Here is a 22,030-nt window from a genome sequence, read left to right as displayed (position 1 = left end):
GAAAATGAGACAAGGTCTCCAACCAACACACCTAAAAAAGTAACGTATACACAGAAAGAGAGCAAGAGAATGTGTAGACTGAAGTTGAGCACTCAGTTAAAGGGGTATTCCCATCACAGACAATGGGGGCATATCGCTAGGGTATGCCCCCATTGTCTGATAGGTATTTCCCAGGGTCTGTCCACCACCAAGCGCTGCTCCCATAGCAGTGAATGGGAGCGCACCGAGAGAACAAAGCGGGGAAATGAACTGAGGGTGCACTGCGCATGTGCAGCTGCTCTCCATTAATTTCTATGGGGCCGCCGTAAATAGCCAAACACTGGCTCGGCTATTTCCGTCTGCCCCATAGAAATTAATTGGAGCAGGGGCCGCGTATGGGAAATCTGGGGTCCTCCAGCCATAGCTCTCCCCGCTCCGTTCTCGTTGTGAGTACGGGTCCTAGAGGTGGTACCCGCACCTATCAGACAATGGGGGCATATCCTAGCGATATGCCCCCGTTGTCTGTGATGAGACTACCCCTTTATTACACAAATTGACAAAAATGCCACCCAACAACAATAGAATGAAAACTTTAAAAATAAAGCACATTATAATTACATAAATACCCTTGTGTATCATTACTTATGTCAATTTCCAACAGTAAATGCCTAAGTAAGGTGAAACAATGTGGAAACATAGCTCAGACTATATAAGAAATGTGCAAAGCTGTAAAAGCAGTAATAACCATAGAGCGTTCCAGAGGGAGGGCAGGAGGAGGGGTGTATGACTCCACTTGTCACCAACTACTATGGCTGCTGAAATGTGTGAATACATACTATACATGTGTGTCAAATTCAAACAACTGAGAGGTGAGGGATGAAAGTGGAGCTGTACCTTCTGGATCCTGGACCTCTATAAGAGGAACTCTGGGACATTAAGGCGCCAGATTCATGTGCCGTAGTCACAACAACCAGATAGAATTAATCTGCGCGCAAATCCCAAAAATTAGGTAGAAGCTTAGGGGAAGATTTATCAAAACTAGTGTAAAGAAAAACTGACTTAGTTGCCCATAGCAACCAATCAGATTCCACCTTTCATTTTCCAAAGGATGGAAGCTGACTGGTTGCTATGGGCAACTAAGCCAGTTTTTCTTTACACTAGTTTTGATAAATCTTCCCCTTATTCTATCACCATAGGAGAACCAGTAAGCGCATGTTCTAAGGACCAGACAATATTTTAGAATACACAGGTAACATTACAGCCATGCGTTCCACAGTGGTTACCAATGCAGTGTTTAGTAGATATGCATATAAAATATGACAATAATGCAGAAAGGTAGAAATATTTAGTCTTCCTTAGGCCTCTTTCACACAGGCGTCCCAGATTTGCTCTGGATGCGTCGAGCATGCATTGCGGGAAAACCGCACGAGTAGGAACGCAATTGCAGTCAGTTTTGACTGCGATTTGAGTTCTGGTGGTCAGTTTTGCACGCGCGAGTTCAATGCGTTTTGCACGCGCGCGAGAAAAGACTGAATGTGGTACCCAGACTTCACTGAAGTTTGCTTTAGGTGTTCTGTAGGTTTTATTATTTTCCCTTATAACATGGTTAGAAGGGAAAATAATAGCATTCTTAATACAGAATGCTTACTAAAATGTCGATTGAGGGGTTAAAAAAAATAAAAAAAAATTACTCCACTTGATTGCGCAGCCGGCATAGTCTTCTTTCTTATTCTTTCAGGACCTGCAAAAGGACCTTTGACGTAATCGTGCTCACCGCGTGGTGAGTGCAGTGACGTCAGCGCAGGTCCTGCTGAATGAAGATATAAGATCCTATGGGTATTACTGCTTTTACAACTTTTCATGTTTTTTATATATTCTGACTGAGCTATGTTTGCACGTTTTCTCACCTCGTTTAGTTAAGTTATTTACTGTTGGATGTAGGGGAATTAGGGGGTGGGCTTCACCTGAAGCCTCTCCTTGTGTGTCATTATGTACTGTTTTACTTTTTATGTGTTTTAATTGTTACTGCTGCTGTCATTTTGTCACTCTGTGTAAAAAAGATTAATTTAAAGTACACAGTCAGCAGGAGTGGGCGACCATCAGGAATGAAGCTTTCCTTCCAGATAAATGTCTGCTCCTCAGTGGAGGTGCAGATCTGTATTTACACCCAGGGGTGGGATTCAAATTTTTAACAGGTTCCCTACTCAGCGGTGGATACGCAGCGCGTCACGAGTCATGACACATATTTACATACACCATATATATGCAACACAGTCACGACATATTTACAGGCCCCCTCTTTATTATTAATATAATGGCCCCCTCTTTGTTATTACTGTAACGGCCCCCTCTTTGTTATTACTGTAACGGCCCCCTCTTTGTTATTACTGTAACGGCCCCCTCTTTGTTTTGTTATTACTGTAACGGCCCCCTCTTTGTTATTACTGTAACGGCCCCCTCTTTGTTATTACTGTAACGGCCCCCTCTTTGTTATTACTGTAACGGCCCCCTCTTTGTTATTACTGTAACGGCCCCCTCTTTGTTATTACTGTAACGGCCCCCTCTTTATTATTACTGTAACGGCCCACTCTTTATTATTATTATAATGGCCCACTCTTTATTTTTAATGTAATGGCCCCCACTTTATTATTAATATAATGGCCCCCACTTTATTATTAATATAATGGCCCCCTCTTTATTATTAATATAATGGCCCCCACTTTATTATTAATATAATGGCCCCCTCTTTATTATTAATATAATGGCCCCCTCTTTATTATTAATATAATGGCCCCCACTTTAATAACAAAGAGGGGGCCATTACATTAATAACAAAGAGGGAGCCATTACATTAATAATAAAGAGGGGGCCATTACATTAATAAAGAGGGGGTCATTACATTAATAATAAAGAGGGGGCCATTACATTAATAATAAAGAGGGGGCCATTACATAGTGGAGTACCGCTTAAAAAAGCTGCTCTTACTCTGTGGGCAAAATAGATGTGTTTCCCTGTGTGTGGCCACCTTAAATATTGTCATCAACCCCATCCATAACTCTTGTTTGGCTAAAAGAATCTAAACATTGGGTCAGGATGAGGGGAAGGTGGAGTAGGCACCTGCTTAGGAGAAATAATTAATACTTACCTCTCTCCAGCTTGTGGCATCCTGGTACAGGCGGTCACCAATGCCTCGCTCACTGTGCCTTCCCGCGCCGCGTCATCTCGCGAGATCCGCCGCAGGAGGTCACAGTGAGGTACGTGACTAAGTCCTGCGTCGCACCTCAACTGAAGCCGCTCCCCCGGCCCCTCCTCACTTCGCCTGCCCAGCTGCCCTGCACAGTGCGCGTCACACAGGGCCTCTCCTCTCGGCTTCCGCTCCGCCCCCACCCCTATAGCTACGCCACTGGTGCAGGCGCAGCTGCAGGACCGGGTCGGGATCCCTGCTTCTCACCGGTCCTGCGAACCGCCTGTAATTTTAACAAACGGTTCGGCAGAACCGGAGAGAACCGGCTGGATCCCATGCCTGTTTACACCCAATGATCACTTCCACTGTATGGAGACGGACAATGGCTACTGCTATCACTCCTCATATAGAGTGTATAGGACAAATGGCTTAGTTTCCCATAGCAACCAATTAGATTTCATTTTTCAGAGCTCCTTTAGAAAATGAATGGTGGAATCTGATTCTTTGCTATAGACAAATAATCCAGTTTTCCTTTACACCAGTTTTGATAAATCTCCCCTGTTTCTGGGCAGCAAGACCTACTGGCCAGAAACGATGATTTAGGTATCCGCATGAAAGATTGCTTCACCCAATGAGCATCAAGTGATCGGCGGCACCTTTAGGGTACTTTCACACTAGCGTTATTCTTTTCCCGCATAGAGTTCTGTTAAAAGGGCTCTATGCCGGAAAAGAACTGATCAGGCATATCCCAGTGCATTCTAAATAGAAAGAAATCTGTTCAGTTTGCATCTGTATGCCTTCCGTTCAGTCCCTGCCAGGCGTTTTGGCCAGACATAATACCGCAGCATGCTGCGGTATTATGTCCGTCCAAAATGCCTGATCAGTCGCCGGCATTAATTCCCATTGACTTGCATTAGTGCCGGATCCGGCATTGCAAAACAACTGAAGGACGGATCCGGGAAACTGTGAAAAAGACTGCAAGACGGATCCGTCCCTCCGCATGACAAGCAGACAGACTGATCCGTTCTTGCAATGCATTTGTAGACGGATGCGCACCCGGATCAGTCTACAAATGCTGTCAGTTGTCACACTGATCGGCGGATCCAGCAGGCAGCTCCGACGATGGAACTGTCTGCCGGATCACACCAACATTAGTGTGAAAGTACCCTTAAATGGGCAGATTATCGGGAACGAGCGTTAGTAGGAACGTCTGTTCCCGATAATTTGCCGGTCAATTGGGCAGTGTAAATGCAGCATTAGAAGAGCCCCTTTGTGCACTCCTTGTTCTCTTTTCACATATAGATCACATGTGAACATGCTAATGCTCCTCTATTTTGCGACCGATTTGCACCTATAGGTTGACACCTGAAAAGATGATGAAGTGTAATTTTTACGTACCATTAATACTATGTGTAATATGGCCATAGAGTCTGGGCCTTATTATTTGTCACCTAGCAGTCTCATTCAATGAAAGATATTGGTCACACTACACGGAATGAGGGTGTGAACATTTGATTGAAATGATACTTTACTGCTTTTCCCTGCAATATTGTAAATTGTTTTATATTTTGTATGTACTCTAGGGTTTGGTGTTTGCTGGATTAGCAGATATGACTAGACCAGCGGATAAATTAAGCCCAGCTCAGTCTGGAGTTCTCATGGCTACTGGTAAGTTGTTATATATTGCATGGTGCTTTAGGAGCGAATGGAACAAAGATTGTCCAATATCTTTGTAGAAATAGTTAAGGTAATAGTGAAAGCCGCAAATACATGACTTGAAATTGTGTAGGGAAGAATTCCAGTAAACTTTAGGTTAAATAATGCATTGTGAAATGACTGCATACGAGAACCATTTCATTGTTATATAACTTGCTGTTTTTCTAACCACATCTACTACTCGGTAATAATACTTTCTGCATTACATCAGTGAGCATAGGACTGACAGGAGCACACAACACTGCCTGTGCCTGCTCCACTCAAAGCTCTGCATAGACATTGCGGCAGGATACCCTGCACCATTGGCCTATGGCAAGCTCTATTGGAACAGACAAGGGCAGGAGCCTGGGACCACTCCACTCTGCTGATAGCTCTGCATATGACATCTCTGAAGGAGACCCTCCAAGAGCTTTGAGCCGAGCAGATAGGGGCAGTGACGTGTGCTCCTGCTAGTCCTGTGGCACCTGTACTCATGAGTAAGGGGGCATATTCTCCCGAAACGTCGCGTGGAGAGGAGGGGGTGTGAACGACGTCTGTATCGGCGTCCCTCATGATGTACCATTTTATACTGGAATGAGTTAAAGACCTGAAAGTAACAAAAGGTATTGTACCAGCAACTTGTGAGGATGACTTCTATTGCTCACTCACATACAATATTGGCACAGTGAGGTAAAGAGAACACATAAGTCTGCATTTTTGAAAGACTGTCAGTGCTGGGTTAAGCAGAGCTCCCGGTGTGGATTTGTATTTGCTACAGTTGGCTGAAGTCGTATCAGTCGGCATCGAAAAGAGTGGCTTTAATATCTAGATACTAGAAAACCCCTTCCGCTGCTTATGGTCGAAAGCCTCTGTTGTCTATCAATTTCACTAGCGTCTGTCAATTTCCTTAGTATTTAAAAGGTAGACTAACGTGATGATGTAAAGTTTTATCTTTATTGGCATACGTCTAACATGTTATTTGTGCCTTATTCATGTATCTTCCATTTACACAATAACAATTTATTTTCTTCCCTTTGCCAGGACTGATTTGGTCACGTTATTCCCTTGTTATTATCCCTAAAAACTGGTCTCTCTTTGCTGTGAACTTTTTTGTTGGCTGTGCAGGCGGGTCTCAACTTCTCAGAATATGGAGGTATGTGTTCAGTCTTCATACTTATGAGCGCCTTAATCAGCTTAATTGTCACAGTTTTGTAGTATTAGGAAAAGTTAATGCACATATGACAACTTTGCACAGGATCTGAAAATGTGGTACACTGGATGGGATCAGTTCTGTCTCTTGAGATCAGAATAGCCCAGACTCCTTTTGGGAATCTTTTTTACTGATCCCAGAGAATGGCATTTGATCCAGATCTCCTTGGCTGTTAATCACATACAGCAAATGGATATATTATTACATCGTAATTGTCATCTCCACTTATTCAACACAATGGTGATAAGAATCAAAAAAACTTCAGATCCTTGATGTTTATCCCCTTAAATGCTGCAGTTTATAAAGGATGGTCCATGATAGCAGTTGGCCAAAAAAGGGCCCCATGTCTTTCATAGGCATATCCTAGGGCAGTGATGGCTACCCTTCGGCACTCCAGCTGTGGTAAAACTACGACTCCCAGCATGCTTCATTCATTTCTATGGAGTTCTGAGAAAAGTCAAGCAGTTTTACCACAGCTGGAGTGCCGGAGGTTAGCCATCACAGTCCTAGGGCATGCTAGAGTTTACTGATCAGAGCTTCTAGTCCTCTAGCAGGACTATTAAAAATACAATAAAAAAACAATGAAATAAAGCACAGCTGGCAGTGCAAGGGGCTCAGGCAAGTGCCTCCTGAGCTCCTCACTTGTGCTTCTCTTTTCCACCAAATTGCTGTTCACAACATTGACTTGAATCCAGCCAGTGCTCCGACAGCTGCCCTTCTTCCTTATGCACACTTTGGGCCAATGCTTTTTGAGAGTTTTTCATCTGCCTGTCCCAGATATGAACATAAAAAAATAAAAATAAAGTGAGTCCATAGCGGCAGGAGCCAGTAGATCAAATAATGACCAGAAGACCAATGCATTCCCAGGTGAAGAATTTGAAGATTTTGATTCCCAAAAGAAGATGAATGATCTTTGTGGACAAAATATACCAAGAAATTATTAGATTGAATATTAAGTCTGTAAGGAGTACTGAGTCTGAGGTGAGTATAACCAGTCTCCCCAGACTTTCTGAAATTTTGATGGGCATTTCCTATAAGTGAATACAGTGTGTTCAAATGGGATGTTCTAGCACTACACGTTGTCAGTGGTGCTCATACCAATGAGCATACTACTGCCTTCCATGCCTTCCATTTACAAATAGTAAAAGGACAAGAGTCCGTCCTTCGTAATGCAATGGTCTTTCTCACAATGATTTTTCTTTCAGAAAAAAACTAACATGATGTAACCATAATTCTTCTTGCAATAAGCCAAATAAACACATCTGTGGAATGACTGTCCCAGTTATGTCTTGAAGAGAATATGCCTTGAAGACATAAGTATGAAGCACGGACAAATCTAAATTTCCCTCGGAAACAAGGGAAAAGAGAAAAAAAGGAGCGCACAATAGGATAGTATGTTCAAAGCACCAGATAGGGATATCAGAGTGAGAAATATCCAAACTCACCTTATAGGGTTGTGCTCCAGCAGGCACAACGCTACTGTAAACTTGATAAAAATAAGACCATTTGAACCAGGATTGCAGCCGCAGATTTTTGGGATCTTTTGGCTGGGATGTCCAGTCCCTCCAAAAGAATTTGTGGGTAAAGAGAAGAAGAAGTTCTGCATCGGCGCAAATCCACCAGTATGATCAGTCTTAATAGATTATTTTTGTTTTTAATTGGAAACAACGCGTTTCGGGGATGAAACACTCCCCTTCATCAGGTTACTTGAAGACATAAGGGCACTTTCATATCATAAGCCAAAAATCTGATCTGGGGTATGAGCACCACTGACAACGTGTAGTGCTAGAACGGCCCATTCTCTATAGTTAAAGGGGTTTTCCATCTCAAACAATAGGGGCATATCGCTAGGACATGCCTCCTTTGTCTAATCGTTGCGGCTCCCACCTCTGGGACCCACACCTATTTTGTAAACCCAGCCGGCAAAGTGAAGGATGGCGCACCGCGTATGCCTGGCTGCCCTCAATTCATTTTTATGGGGCCAATTAAAATAGTTGAGCTGTTTTCGTTGGCCCCACAGTAGTGAATAGAAGAGGTGGCCGCGCAAGCGCAGTGAGCTCCCATTAATTTCTATTGTATTCCAAAAATAGCACCACTCGGCTATTTTTGATGGGGCAATAGCAACGTTTGGTGGTGGCCGCAGCAGGCACTCCTGGCCACCACTTTGCTGACTTCGTTTTAGAGAGGTGCGGGTCCCACCTCTCAGACAATGGGGGCATATCCTAGCGATATGCCCCCATTGTCTGAGATGAAAATAGCCCTTTAAATAACAGTGATGTACTATGTAAGCCTGTATCAGCTTATTTATGTAAGGAGAAACTGATACTTGAGAAACCAATGGCTCCTTCAATAAACATCTGCCTTGAGAGCGCAGTGCAAAACAATGGGTGTATATATAACTAAAATGAGGAATAACTGAAATGAGGCCCCTTCCTGCCTCAGCAGTTTTTTACGTTCTAATTTTTTTAATGGCACCATTTAATACTGTATGTATTAGGAAGCTGGAAAAAATGGCACTATTTAATACTGTATGTATTAAGAAGCTGGAAAAAATCCAAATGGGGTGGAATTGGGGGGACAAAATGCAATTGCAGTTTTATTGGTTTTGTTTTTACGAAATTCACTATGTAGTAAAACTGACTTGTGCTGTTCTCCAGGTCAGTACAATGACAGCAATGCCATATGAGCATATGTTGTCTTGCGTTTTTAGTACTAAATATAAAATAAAATAAAAATCTTTTGAAAAAAATTTATTCTGACCCCCATAACTTTTTTTTTTTTTTTTTTATAGTTATGTCTATGGAAATCTGAGGGCTCATTTCTTTCTGTGGGATGATCTGTAGTTTTTATTACCATTTTGGGATGTCTATGACTTTTTGATCACATAATTTAATTTTTTGGGAGGTAAAGTGATAAAAAAATGGTGAATTGAACAACAAAAAAATTCTGTTGCACCATTCATCGTATGGGATAAGTGTTTTTATACTTCTTTTTCGCACGCAGCTTTGTCCATATTTATTTATTAAAGGGGACCTTTCACCTCTCCTGACACGCCTGTTTTAATAGCTCCATACATTCCCCATGTAATAACAATTCTAGAACATCTATTCTTATGGCTCTATGTTGTGCCATTCCGTTATTGTTTCAACTAGAAGTTATGAATGAATTACTATCCGTCTGCAGTAATGGTACAGAGGGGCGGTAACCAGTTGGAGGTGTGTTCCCTCACATACTCACTGTATCCAGTCAGTGCTGCCATTTTCAGACTATGCAGGTACACTCCCCCCCACAACATAGAGCCATAAGAATAGATGCTCCAGCATTACATAGTAACATAGTTTTTATAAGGCCGAAAAAATACATCTGTCCATCCAGTTCGGCCTGTTATTCTGCAAGTTGAACCAGAGGAAGGCAAAAAAATAAAAATAAATTAGAAGCCAATTTTCCCCACTTAACCTGTTCAGGACACAGGGCGTACGGGTACAACCTGTGTATATCCGATCACCGGCGGGCGGTGATCAGAACCCGCTGCCTGCTCAAATCATTGAACCCAACCCCCGTGTCGGCGATCGCCGCAAACCGCAGGTTAATTCAAACATGCAGTTTGCGGCTTTACTTGCGGTGCCATGGAAGGCAGAGTGATGCCTTCCGGTGATGAGCCTGTGAGATCCAGCCCCCTGGATCTCACGGTCCGGAAGCTGTATAAGTAATACACACAGTATTACTCATACAGCCAATGCATTCCAATACAGAAGTATTGGAATACATTGTAAAGGATTAGACCCCCAAAATTTCAAGTTCCAAAGTGGGACAAAAAATAAAGTGAAAAAATAAAGTTTTCCCCAAAATAAATTAAGTTTCAAGTAAAAATAAACAAAAACGTCATTTTCCTCAAATTAAGTTAAAAAAAAATTGGTAAAAAATAGGGGGGAAACAAAAGTATACATATTAGGTATCGACCAGCTCTATAAGCATATCACATGACCTAAACCCTCAGATGAACAAAAAAAAACTTTGCTAAATAAACCTTTTTTTTTTTTGTCACCTTATATCACAAAAAGTACAACCGCAAGCGATCAAAAAGGCGTTTGCCCCACCAAAATAGTACCACTCTAACCGTCGCCTCATCCCGCAAAAAATTAGCCCCTACCTGAGACGATCGCCAAAAAAATAAAAAATAAACTATGGCTCAGAATATGGAGACACTAAAACATTTTTTTTTTGTTTGCTTCAAAAATATTATTGTGTAAAACTTACACAATAATATCATTTTTGGAAAAAAAATAAAATCATGTTTTAGTGTCTCCATATTCTGAGAGCCATAGTTTTCAGTTTTTTGGTCGATTATCTTAGGTAGGGTCTCATTGTTTGCGGGATGAGATGACTGTTTGGCACTATTTTGGGGTGCATATGACTTTTTGATCGCTTGCTATTACACTTTTTGTGATGTAAGGTGACAAAGAATTGTTTATTTAGCACAGTTTTTATGGTGTTCATCTGAGGGGTTAGGTCATGTGATATTTTCATAGAGCCGGTCAATACGGACGCCGCGATACCTAATATGTACTTTTTATATTTATTTATGTATCGCCGCATCCGTAACAACCTGGTCTCTCAAAATATCACATGATCTAACCTGTCAGATGAATGTTGTAAATAACAAAAAAAAAAAAAAAAAACGGTGCCAAAACAGCTATTTCTTGTTACCTTGCCTCACAAAAAGTGTAATATAGAGCAGCCAAAAATCATATGTACCCTAAACTAGTACCAACAATACTGCCACCCTATCACGTTTTTAAAATGGGGTCACTATTTTGGAGTTTCTACTCTAGGGGTGTATCAGGGGGGCTTCAAAGGGTACCGGGTGTCAAAAAAAAAAAAAGCAGTCCAGCAAAATCTGCCTTCCAAAAACCGTATGGCATTCCTTTCCTTCTGCGCCCTGCCGTGTGCCCGTACAGCGGTTTACGACCACATATGGGGTGTTTCTGTAAACTACAGAATCAGGGCCATAAATATTGAGTTTGGTTTGGCTGTTAACCCTTGCTTTGCAACTGGAAAAAAATTATTAAAATGGAAAATCTGCAAATAAAGTGAAATTTTGAAATTGTATCTCTATTTTCCATTAATTCTTGTGGAACACCTAAAGGGTTAACAGCATTTGTAAAAGCAGTTTTGAATACTTTGAGGGGTGTAGTTTATAGAATGGGGTCATTTTTGGCTGTTTTCTATTATGTAAGCCTCGCTAAGTGACTTCAGACCTGAACTGGTCCCTAAAAATTGGGTTTTTGAAAATTTCAAGATTTGCTTCTAAACTTCTAAGCCTTGTAACATCCCCAAAAAATAAAATATCGTTCCCAAAATGATCCAAACACGAAGTAGACATATGGAGAATGTAAAGTAATAACTATTTTTGGAGGTATTGCTCTGTATTATAGAAGTAGAGGAATTTTAAACTTGGAAATTTTCAATTTTTGAAAATTGTGGGAAAATTTTACCAGTGTCATGAAGTACAATATGTGATGAAAAAACTATCTCAGAACGGCCTGGATAAGTCAAAGCGTTTTAAAGTTATCAGCACTTAAAGTGACACTGGTCAGATTTGCAAAAAATGGCCTGGTCCTTAAGGTGAAATATGGCCGTGTCCTTAAGGGGTTAAAGGAAACCTGTCACCTTGATTTTGTGTATAGAGCTGAGGACGTGGGCTGCTAGATCGCCGCTAGCACATCCGCAATATAGCTCTTTGTGCTTGCTCCCCGACGGCCTAAAACTAGAGCGCCGTAATCTTGCGATGCGCGAGTGAGCGCATCGCAAGGACTCATCTAAGGTTAATTTACATATAATGTATAGATATATACACACAGCTATTAAAACAGGCATGTCAGGAGTGGTGAAAAGTCCTTTTAAAGTGTTTTTATTTTGGAGAAAGGTGGGTGATATTTTTTTATTATTATTTATTTTTTTGTACATATATATATGTTTTTTTTTTACTTGTAATATACAAGTAATGAGCCAGAAAGCCTAAATCAGGCTCATTATTCACATGGAATACTTCCTCAATATCCGCCGGGGAGAGGTATTCCTGCCCGTGAAACACATGCTTCCGGTTTTCCGGCCTCTCAGTCGCCGTGGTCACATTTGAAGTGGGTGAGACTATGCCAAAGTGGAATATCAAAAGAGATCTCATCATAGTGGGAGATACTCTTAGCTGCTGTCCAAACCTGTAAGGCTAGTTTGTGAAGTAATAGTAAAGGTCTAGGATTGCTGGAAGACAGGATTAGAAAAGGCTACAAGCAAGGGTCATTCCAATAGTAGGCCAAGTGTTGATTGCTATTACAGTAGATCGTTGTAGTTTAGCTCTATTTTGCTTCTATATAAAGGGCGGGACACGGGCACGCGATCTGTCCGTTTTGCAAAGAGAGAACAAGTTCTATTTTATTTATTTTGCGGAAAGGAGTGCTTTTGTGGGGTTCCGTGTAGTGCGGAACCGCCGTATGTGGCCTGCAATACGGCCACGGAACGAGGCCTAAGTGAGAGAGAAGCCAATTTTTCACATTAATGCGTAGGCCAGAATATACTCCAAACTCCTTAATCATGGCAGTGGCCCTTGTGAGGGTATCCCTAGGGGAGGACATAAAAAGTATCACGCCATCGGCAAATAGGCCAGTTCTATCTTCCACACCCCCTAAGGATATCTCCTTTTTATAATTTTTGTCCTAACAGATAAGTAGGGCTAGGTGCTCCACTGCCAACACAAACAGGAACGGACACCCCTGCCTAGTTCCCCTGCCCAGAGTTAAATAGGAAGAACAAATACAATTGACCAGTAGTGATGGCCAGTTCGCAGTGTTCGCCGACGGTGACCGCATGTGTTTCAGAGCGGCGCAGGCACAGGTAAGAACTTGCCTCTGCATTGCTGGGCTTGGGAATAAAGATGGCAGATCGCATGTGTTCGTTGGCGAACACTGCAAACTGGCCATCCCCGTTGACAAGGACTTGAGTCTGCGAGAACATAAAAAGCATGCACACTCACCAAATAAAATTCAATTGGAATCCACATCTTTTCAGATATTCTTATTTCATAGTAAACTGTAGGACTTCCGCCCAGGGTTGCACCCAATCGATACTTATGTGCCGGTATCGATTCGATACTGGGATTTAATAGATACTAGGTAGCGCTACTGTGCAGCCTAGTATCGGAGAACATGGCGCCTGCTGCTCTCAGCGCACTCCATGTTCTCCTCAGCAGCACAGTTGAGAAGTAGAGAGTCTCTCCCTCCCTTTTGTACCGCCGCTGCCACCAATGAGGATAGTGGAGGGACTGTGCCACCAGTGAAGATAAGTAACCTTATGAAGATAAGTATAACAAATACAGGAGGCGGGTAACGGTGGCAGGGGTTAGCTGCTGCGGATCGCAACACCTTGTCATAGAGGTCAGGTGCCGGCTATGTGATTCAGCCTTCGGCACCCATCTCCTGTATTTGTATTAAAAGGTTACTTGTCTTTATTGGTGGCACAGTGCGTTCCTTCCCACCCCAACCCCAGTATTAAAAACACTGGTGGCACAGTTGGGCCCCCCCCCCCCCCCAACCACCCCAGTATTAAAAACATTGGCGGCAGTCGCCACAGGGTCCCCTCCCCTCCTCTTCATTGGTGCTGCAGTGGCAGTTCCGATCAGAGCCCTAGCAGTGTAATCCCGGGGCTCCGATCGGTTACCAGGACGCTACTGAAGCCGAGGGCAGCAGAGAGAGTGTGAGATCATATTCACCTTAATAGAGCTCTATTAGAGTGAATAGGACAAAGGTTCTATCCCCTAAGGGGGCTAATACGTATTTAAAAAAAAAAAGGGGGGGGGGGGTTTAAATCTGACATGTCACTTTGTGGTAACTTTAAAATGCTTTTACTTATCCGGGCCGTTCTGAGATTGTTTACTCGTCACATATTTTACTTCATAACAGTGGTAAAATTCTGTCAAAATATTTCATTTTTATTTATCATTTTTTTCCCCAAATTTCTATTTCTCTACTTTTATGATGGTGATACCTCCAAAATAGTTATTACTTAACATTTCCCATATGTCTAATTCATGTTTGGATCATTTTAAAATGACATTTTATTTTTTGGGGACGTTAGAAGGCTTAGAAATTTAGAAGCAAATCTTGAAATTTCTCAGAAAATTTCCAAAACCTACTTTTTAAGGACCAGTTCAGGAATGAAGTCACTTTGTGAGGCTTACATAATAGAAAACACCCAAAAATGACCCAATTTTAGAAACTACACCCCTTAAGGTATTCAAAACTGATTTTACAAACTTTGTTAACCCTTTAGGTGTTCCACAAGAATTAATGGAAAATAGAGATGACATTTCAGAATTCCACTTTTTGGGCAGATTTTTAATTTAAGCCAGGGTTTTAATTTTAAGCAAGGGTTAACTGCCAAACGACTCTATTTATTGCCTTGATTCTGTAGTTTACAGCCACATATGGGGTGTTTCTGTAAACTACTGTACGGGCACACAGCAGGGCGCAGAGGGAAAGGAACACCATATGGTTTTTGGAAGGCAGATTTCACTGGGATAATTTTAAGTTGCTGTAACGAAATCTGGGGTAAGTAGACATATAGATAGATAGCTAGATCTCATATTCTCCTAGACTTACATTATCAATAGCTGATTATATAGCAGTGGCTAATTGATCTATTAAGCAAATGCACATGGTGCCTCTCGATGCCAGCCCGTCTGAAGACTAGGGGAGAAACTCCACATTATCAGAGGAAGCCCCAATATAGCACAGACCTGCTAATTGAAAACCATTTGGACATCCTAATGAAGACCTGGGAGGGGGATACTTAAAATGCACAGCTGCCCTATACATGTTTGCTGCTAGACCGGTGGGTGGTATATCCCATCCAGTAGATGAATGAAATAATATCAGAAGCTATAACTCCGCCCTCATGGCACCCACTGCCTCAAAATCCTAATAATTCCGTTCAGCCTGACGTGGGCTTCGGGCAGTCTATGCGTGCCATACTGGACAAGAGGCATTTCTCGGTATTCAGGATCTGGCCTTCTGTAAATCATAACTTCCATCATATTTGGTGTCTGTATGACCAGGACAAAGCAACTCAAATTATGGGATCATACCTGTACCTGCAGTCCCTGTCATACAGCGAGGAATCGCAGTAATTCATATTGCCACCTCAGTCAGTCTTCTGGGAAGGTGGGGCAGAAACCTGAATAATATCAGACGTCCCAGAAGGCCGGACCGAAAGGAGGGAGGTTCCCTCACAGCCCATCCCTAGGCTGAGGGGGGATAAAAATGGGTGTTTGGGAACAGGTAATTGTCAGCCATTTTGGGGATCCACATAGTTTGGAGTGACTGACCATATCTTTAGCTCTTCTCACAGCCGAAATTTAACTGCTGCATCTCAGTAAGCCAATATTCCGTATTTTATCCTGTTTATTTTATCTGTTTTACTGCATTGTTATTGTATGTATATTTATTTTTTATTTTTATCTGACACTTTCTTTTTGTATTGCACTGAATTATTGTGTATTAAAGAGGACCTTTCACCAGGAAAAAGTATGTAAACTGACTATACCGACATGTAGAGCGGCGCCCAGGGATCCCCCTGCACTTACTGTTATCCCCGGGTGCCCCTCCGTTCTCCGGTTATAGCCTCCGGTATGTTCCTACTTCGGATCCACCCGGGGGAACTTAGGCTCCACCCAGGGGAACCAGGCTATGAGCTGAGCGCTGCGATTGGTTAGCGCTACAGCATAGGAGAAAGACGCCGGCAGGTTCCTCTGGGTGGAGCCTAGGTTCCCCCGGGTGGAGCCTAAGTAGGAACATACCGGAGGCTATAACCGGAGAACGGAGCGGCGCCCGGGGATAACAGTAAGTGCAGGGGGATCCCTGGGTGCCGCTTTACACGTCTGTATAGTCAGTTTACATACTTTTTTCTGATGAAAGGTCCTCTTTAAATTTAAACATTAATAAGTCCCTTCCTTGTGGTCTTATAGAACTTGCTCTTTCGGAGGGAATAGCGTTACCAGTAACATAGTAACATAGTACATAAGGCCGAAAAAAGACATTTGTCCATCCAGTTCGGCCTGTCATCCTGCAAGTTGATCCAGAGGAAGGCAAAAAACCCCTGTGAGGTAGAAGCCAATTTTCCTCACTTTAGGGGAATAAAAATTCCTTCCCGACTCCAATCAGGCAATCAGAATAAATCCCTGGATCAACGATCTCTCTCTAGTAGCTATAGCCTGTAATATTATTACGCTCCAGAAATACATCCAGGCCCCTCTTGAATTCCTTTATTGTACTCACCATCACCACCTCCTCAGGCAGAGAGTTCCATAGTCTCACTGCTCTTACCGTAAAGAATCCTCTTCTATGTTTGTGTACAAACCTTCTTTCCTCCAGACGCAGAGGATGTCCCCTCGTCACAGTCACCGTCCTGGGAATGAATAGATGATGGGATAGATCTCTGTACTGACCCCTGATATATTTATACATATTAATTAGATCTCCTCGCAGTCGTCTTTTTTCTAAAGTGAATAACCCTAATTTTGATAATCTTTCAGGGTACTGTAGTTGCCCCATTCCAGTTATTACTTTAGTTGCCCTCCTCTGGACCCTCTCCAGCTCTGCTATGTCTGCTTTGTTCACTGGAGCCCAGAACTGTACACAGTACTCCATGTGTAGTCTGACTAATGATTTGTAAAGTGGTAGGACTATGTTCTCATCACGGGCATCTATGCCCCTTTTGATGCAGCCCATTATCTTATTGGCCTTGGCAGCAGCTGCCTGACACTGTTTTTTGCAGCTTAGTTTGCTGTTTATTAAAATTCCTAGATCTTTTTCCATGTCAGTGTTACCGAGTGTTTTACCATTTAATAAGTACGGGTGACTTGCATTATTCCTTCCCATGTGCATAACTTTACATTTGTCAGTGTTAAACCTCATCTGCCACTTATCTGCCCAAGCCTCCAATCTATCCAGATCGCTCTGTAGTAGTATACTGTCCTCATCAGTGTTAATTACTTTACACAGTTTAGTGTCATCTGCGAAAATTGATATTTTGCTATGCAAGCCTTCTACAAGATCATTAATAAATATATTGAAGAGAATAGGGCCCAATACTGACCCCTGAGGTACCCCACTAGTGACAGTGACCCAATCTGAGTATGTACCATTAATAACCACCCTCTGTTTTCTATCATTGAGCCAGTTACTTACCCACTTACAGACGTTTTCTCCCAGTCCGAGCATTCTCATTTTATATACTAACCTTTTATGTGGTACTGTGTCAAATGCTTTGGAGAAGTCCAGATACACGACATCCATTGATTCGCCGCTGTCAAGTCTAGAACTTACCTCCTCATAGAAACTGATTAAATTTGTTTGACATGAGCGATCCCTCACGAAACCATGCTGATATGGCGTTATTTGCTTATTTCCGTTAAGATGCTCTAACATAGCATCTCTCAGAAAACCTTCAAACAGTTTACCCACAACAGATGTTAAACTTACCGGCCTATAGTTTCCAGGCTCTGTTTTTGGACCCTTTTTGAATATTGGCACCACATTTGCCATGCGCCAATCCTGTGGGACATTCCCTGTCAATATAGAATCTGCAAATATTAGAAATAAGGGTCTGGCTATGACATTACTTAATTCCCTTAGGATACGGGGGTGTATGCCATCCGGTCCTGGCGATTTGTCTATTTTAATCTTTTTAAGTCGCTGTTGCACTTCTTCCTGGGTCAGGCAGGACACTTTTAATGGGGAATTTATTTCAACATTCGGCATGTCATCTGACAGTTTATTTTCCTCAGTGAATACATTGGAGAAAAAAAAAGTAGTGTTTCAAAGGATTTTAGGTCCCATATAGATAACCTGTGTTACTGTGTTAAATTTTGGTTGAGAGAATATTTGGCCCCTATTGCCTTATAGTATAGATGGCGGCAGCTATTGTGATAGAAAATATTGGGGTGTTAGAATCTAGGGGAGTAAGTTAGCATAATTCCCTCATCTAGAATAGGTGGGGGGGAATTTCTGTGGTAACTTGATGAGCTCACTAGTATAATTCACCCCAGTGACGTGACCTATTGAGTAGGGATCGTAACAGTTGCCATGTCGCATTTGAAGACCCCCTGATGCACCCCTAGAGTAGAAACTCCAATAAAATAACCCCATTTTGGAGACTACAAGATAAGGTGGCAGTTTTGTTGGTACGATTTTAGGGTACATATGATTTTTGGTTGCTCTACATTTATACTTTTTGTGAGGCAAGGTGACAAAAAATAGCTGTTTTGGTGCAGTTTTAATTTTTTGTTATTTACAATGTTCATCTGACAGGTTAGCTCATGTGGTATTTTTATAGACCAGGTTGTTACAGACTCGACAAACCAATCATGATTTTTATTTATTTATTTGTTTCTCCATACTCTGAAAGATATATATATATATATATATATATATATATATATATAGTGTTCACCTGAGGGGGGTTAGGGCATGTGATATTTTTATAGAGTAGGTCATTGCGGATGTGGCGATACCTAATATGTATACTTTTTTATTTCCATATTCTGAGAGCTATGTTTTTCTTTTTTGGTTTTTTTTTTGTCTCATTTTTTGCGGGAAAAGATGTTTGATTGGTACGATTTTGGGGTGCGTATGACTTTGTTCACCTGAGTGGTTAGGTCATGTGTTATTTTTATAGAGCCGGTCCATAGGGACACGGCGATATGTCTACTTTTCTTTTCTTTTTTTTTTCCCTAGTTTTGAAAAATGTTTGCTTTACTTTATTTTGACGGAAAAAAAAAATATAAAAAGTTTCAAGAATTTTTATTTTTTGTAAAACTTATTTTTTTTTTTACTTTTTTTCCCCACAACTTTTGGGGGTCTGATCTCATTTACAATGCATTGCAATACTTCTTTTGTAATGCATTGGCTGTAAGGGTATTACCAGTGTAATACACTTACAGCCGGCTTTCTGTGAGATACATGCTTCAAAATCATAACAAAAAGTAAAAAAAATAAACTTAAATATAAAAATGTTTTAATCGCCCTCTTTTCGTAGAATAAATACATACATAACAAAAAATATAGACAACATTTTTTGTTGTAAGAAGAAAGGTAGGTATGAATGAATGAAGGGCACCAGTGTATAAATTAGCTTTTTTTTTTTTTTTTTCCAATTCCACCTGATTTGTAATTTTTTCTCAAACAGCTGATCGGCGGGGGTCCCAGGTGTCGGACCCTTGACGATCAGATGCTGATGTTCTATCCAGAGGATAGATCATCAGTTAAAACAAACTCTAGAACCCTTTGAAACAATGCCTACAGTTATAGCTAGGATTACTACAGTGAGCAGAGCCCGGTGCAATAGAATAGAATTGCCATTACAAAATTAGATGCTGTCCCCTCCCTCTGTATTGGGGGTTATTCACACTACACAGGGACACTGTTATGGGGGCGGGGGGAATCTGTGGATGACACATGGCATAAGATACTATGTGTCATCCACAGATGCCCCCCCATAACAGTGCCAGCCACAGATGTCCCCCCCATAACAGTGCCAGCCACAGATGCCCCCCGCCCCCCCCCCCCCCACCCCATAACAGATCTCTCACAGTATCTTTAGGTCAGGTCCGTTTGTATTAACATCTTTAATTGTTGTCTTCTCCTTCCACCCCCCTCTTTCCCTATATATCCCCTTTGTTTCCTTCCCATGTTATTGTCTTACTAGATTGTGATCATTTCCAATGAGACAAACTTATAGTCACAAGGAATATATTGAGATTGACAATTGGTTACATAGGCTATAATGCTTTCATGTTTGTTTAACATGGATACAATGTTGCAAGAGTCTATTTATATTCATATTTTGACGATTGTATACACTCTTTATTTGTGTTGTATTAATAAAAACTATTCTCATTGTTACTTTATGCACTGGACCCTAAGTGGTTCTTATGTATTGTTCATACACATCAAATGTCACTATTCATTTTTTTGAAATTGGTGATTTCAATAAGGGAGAGGGGAAAACATATAAAGAAGTGCAGAAAATGATAGGCTCAGCTAAAATGATCGCAAATGCTTTAAATGGCAACTAAAACCTGAAAGACGTTGAAGAAAGCGAAAAACTACCATTCGAATGGATAGAAGAATAGCCAAAATGGCAAGGACTCAGCCAACAATCAGCTCCAGGAAGATCAAAGAAGGTCTAAAGTTACCTGTGAGTACTGTTACAATTAGAATACACCTATGTGAAGCCAAGCTATCTGCAAGAAGCCCCTGCAAAGTCCCACTGTTGAAAAAGACGTGCTGAAGAGATTAACAATTTGCCAAAGAGCTCATTCACTGGCCTAAAGAGACATTTTGTGGACTGATGAAAGTAAGATTGTTCTTTTTGGGTCTAGTGGCCGGAGACAGTTTGTCAGATGACCCCCAAACACTGAATTCAAGCCACAGTACACTGTGAAGACAGTTAAGCATGGTGGCGCAAGCATCATGATATGAGGATGTAAGTTGTTGCGCCTATTTATCGCATACCAGGGATCATGGATCAGTTTGAATACATCAGCATAACCTCTTCAAGTATTCTGAAGAGGAAATGCCCTTGAAATGGGTGTTCCAACAAGACAACGACCCCAAACACACCAGTAAACGTGCAACATATTGGTTCCAGACCAACAAGATTGACGTTATGGAGTGGCCAGCCCAATCCCTGGATCTTAATCCAATAGAAAACTTGTGGGGTGACATCAAAAATGCAGTTTCTGAGGCAAAACCAAGAAATAGAGAAGAACCGTGGAATGTAGTCCAATCAACTTGGTCTGGAATACCCATTCACAGGTGCCAGAAGTTGGTTGACTCCATGCAACACAGATGTACAGCAGTTCTCAGAAAGAGGGGTTATACAACTAAATATTAGTAAAGTGATTCAAAGAAAGCAAAATCTTCAAATATTTTTCAGTTTATATAGTGAATGTTTGAGTTTGTAAAGAATACAAACACAATTTTTTTGAACAGTCTAATATTTACTTTTCAAATTTTTTTTTTAGAGGAACAACACAAATTGGATATATTTTTATTCATGTTTTGATTCGGAACATAATGTGTACTGTTCCCAATTTATTTCTGTGTATGGAGATAAAAGCTATTAGAAGTTGTTTTGAGCTTTATTCACTTTATTTATTTACGCATTCCATTTTCCTCTCTATGGTGCCCCATGCTGTTTAGCCTTCTGATCCACCTTCTCCTGCATTCAGTGGTGGTACATGATCAATAGCTTCCCTGCTTCCTTTCCCACTGTTCAGTGCTGACTTAGTGATCTCATAGATATGAGATATTACCGTTCCTGCACATTTGCTTTGAAGCAAGCCATAATAATATTTTAATCTTTTTTTCATTACAGATACAATCAAGAGCTTAAAGCACAAGCTGCTGAAGATCTCCAGAAAAAAAAGCATTAATTTTATTAATCTCATATTTTTTTTATTTGACATCTAGCAAGTTTGGCAACACCACCACTGTTGGTCTAAGCAGAAAATATTAAATCCTAAACATATTAGAATAAAATATTTTAGGATTGATTTTATTAAACTTCTAGTGTATTATATTAATAAACAATAATAATATTTCAGTTTCTCATTCTATTTTATTCGCTGCCTTTTTTTTTTTGTGTTCCTAACATTCTACTCTATCAATTATGCATTTCAATTTTTTTATTAAAGCAAGTTACACTAGGAGTACCTGCACGCTGGGGGTAAATGTGCAGAACATTTGCTAGAATTTTTGTGAGGTGTTTTTCTTTTTTTTTTTTTGTTTTGCTGCAGATCTCCTTTACATTTGAAAAGGGTGAAAATATTGGAAATCCACGTGGCAATTAATTAACGGATATTCACAATTACGTCCCCACCAATTCCAGATCACAGTATTTAAAGG

General features: G+C 41.1%; 1 protein-coding gene across 1 annotated transcript in view; it reads left to right on the top strand.

Annotated features, from left to right (window-relative positions):
• Positions 1–21,728, top strand: part of MPC2 (mitochondrial pyruvate carrier 2) — a 54,342-nt gene extending 32,614 nt beyond the window's left edge. Inside the window, exons 3-5 of the mRNA XM_044285666.1 lie at positions 4,747–4,831; positions 5,900–6,011; positions 21,501–21,728. Coding sequence (XP_044141601.1) covers positions 4,747–4,831; positions 5,900–6,011; positions 21,501–21,558 — 255 coding nt within the window. The 3' untranslated portion in view covers positions 21,559–21,728. The remainder of the gene's footprint in view (positions 1–4,746; positions 4,832–5,899; positions 6,012–21,500) is intronic.
• The last annotated feature ends 302 nt before the right edge of the window (positions 21,729–22,030 follow it).

This window comes from Bufo gargarizans, chromosome 3 (genome assembly GCF_014858855.1).
Source record: "Bufo gargarizans isolate SCDJY-AF-19 chromosome 3, ASM1485885v1, whole genome shotgun sequence".
Lineage (NCBI taxonomy): Eukaryota > Metazoa > Chordata > Amphibia > Anura > Bufonidae > Bufo > Bufo gargarizans.
The sequence above is the reverse complement of the archived record's forward strand: the minus strand, read 5'-3'. Positions and strand labels throughout refer to the sequence as shown.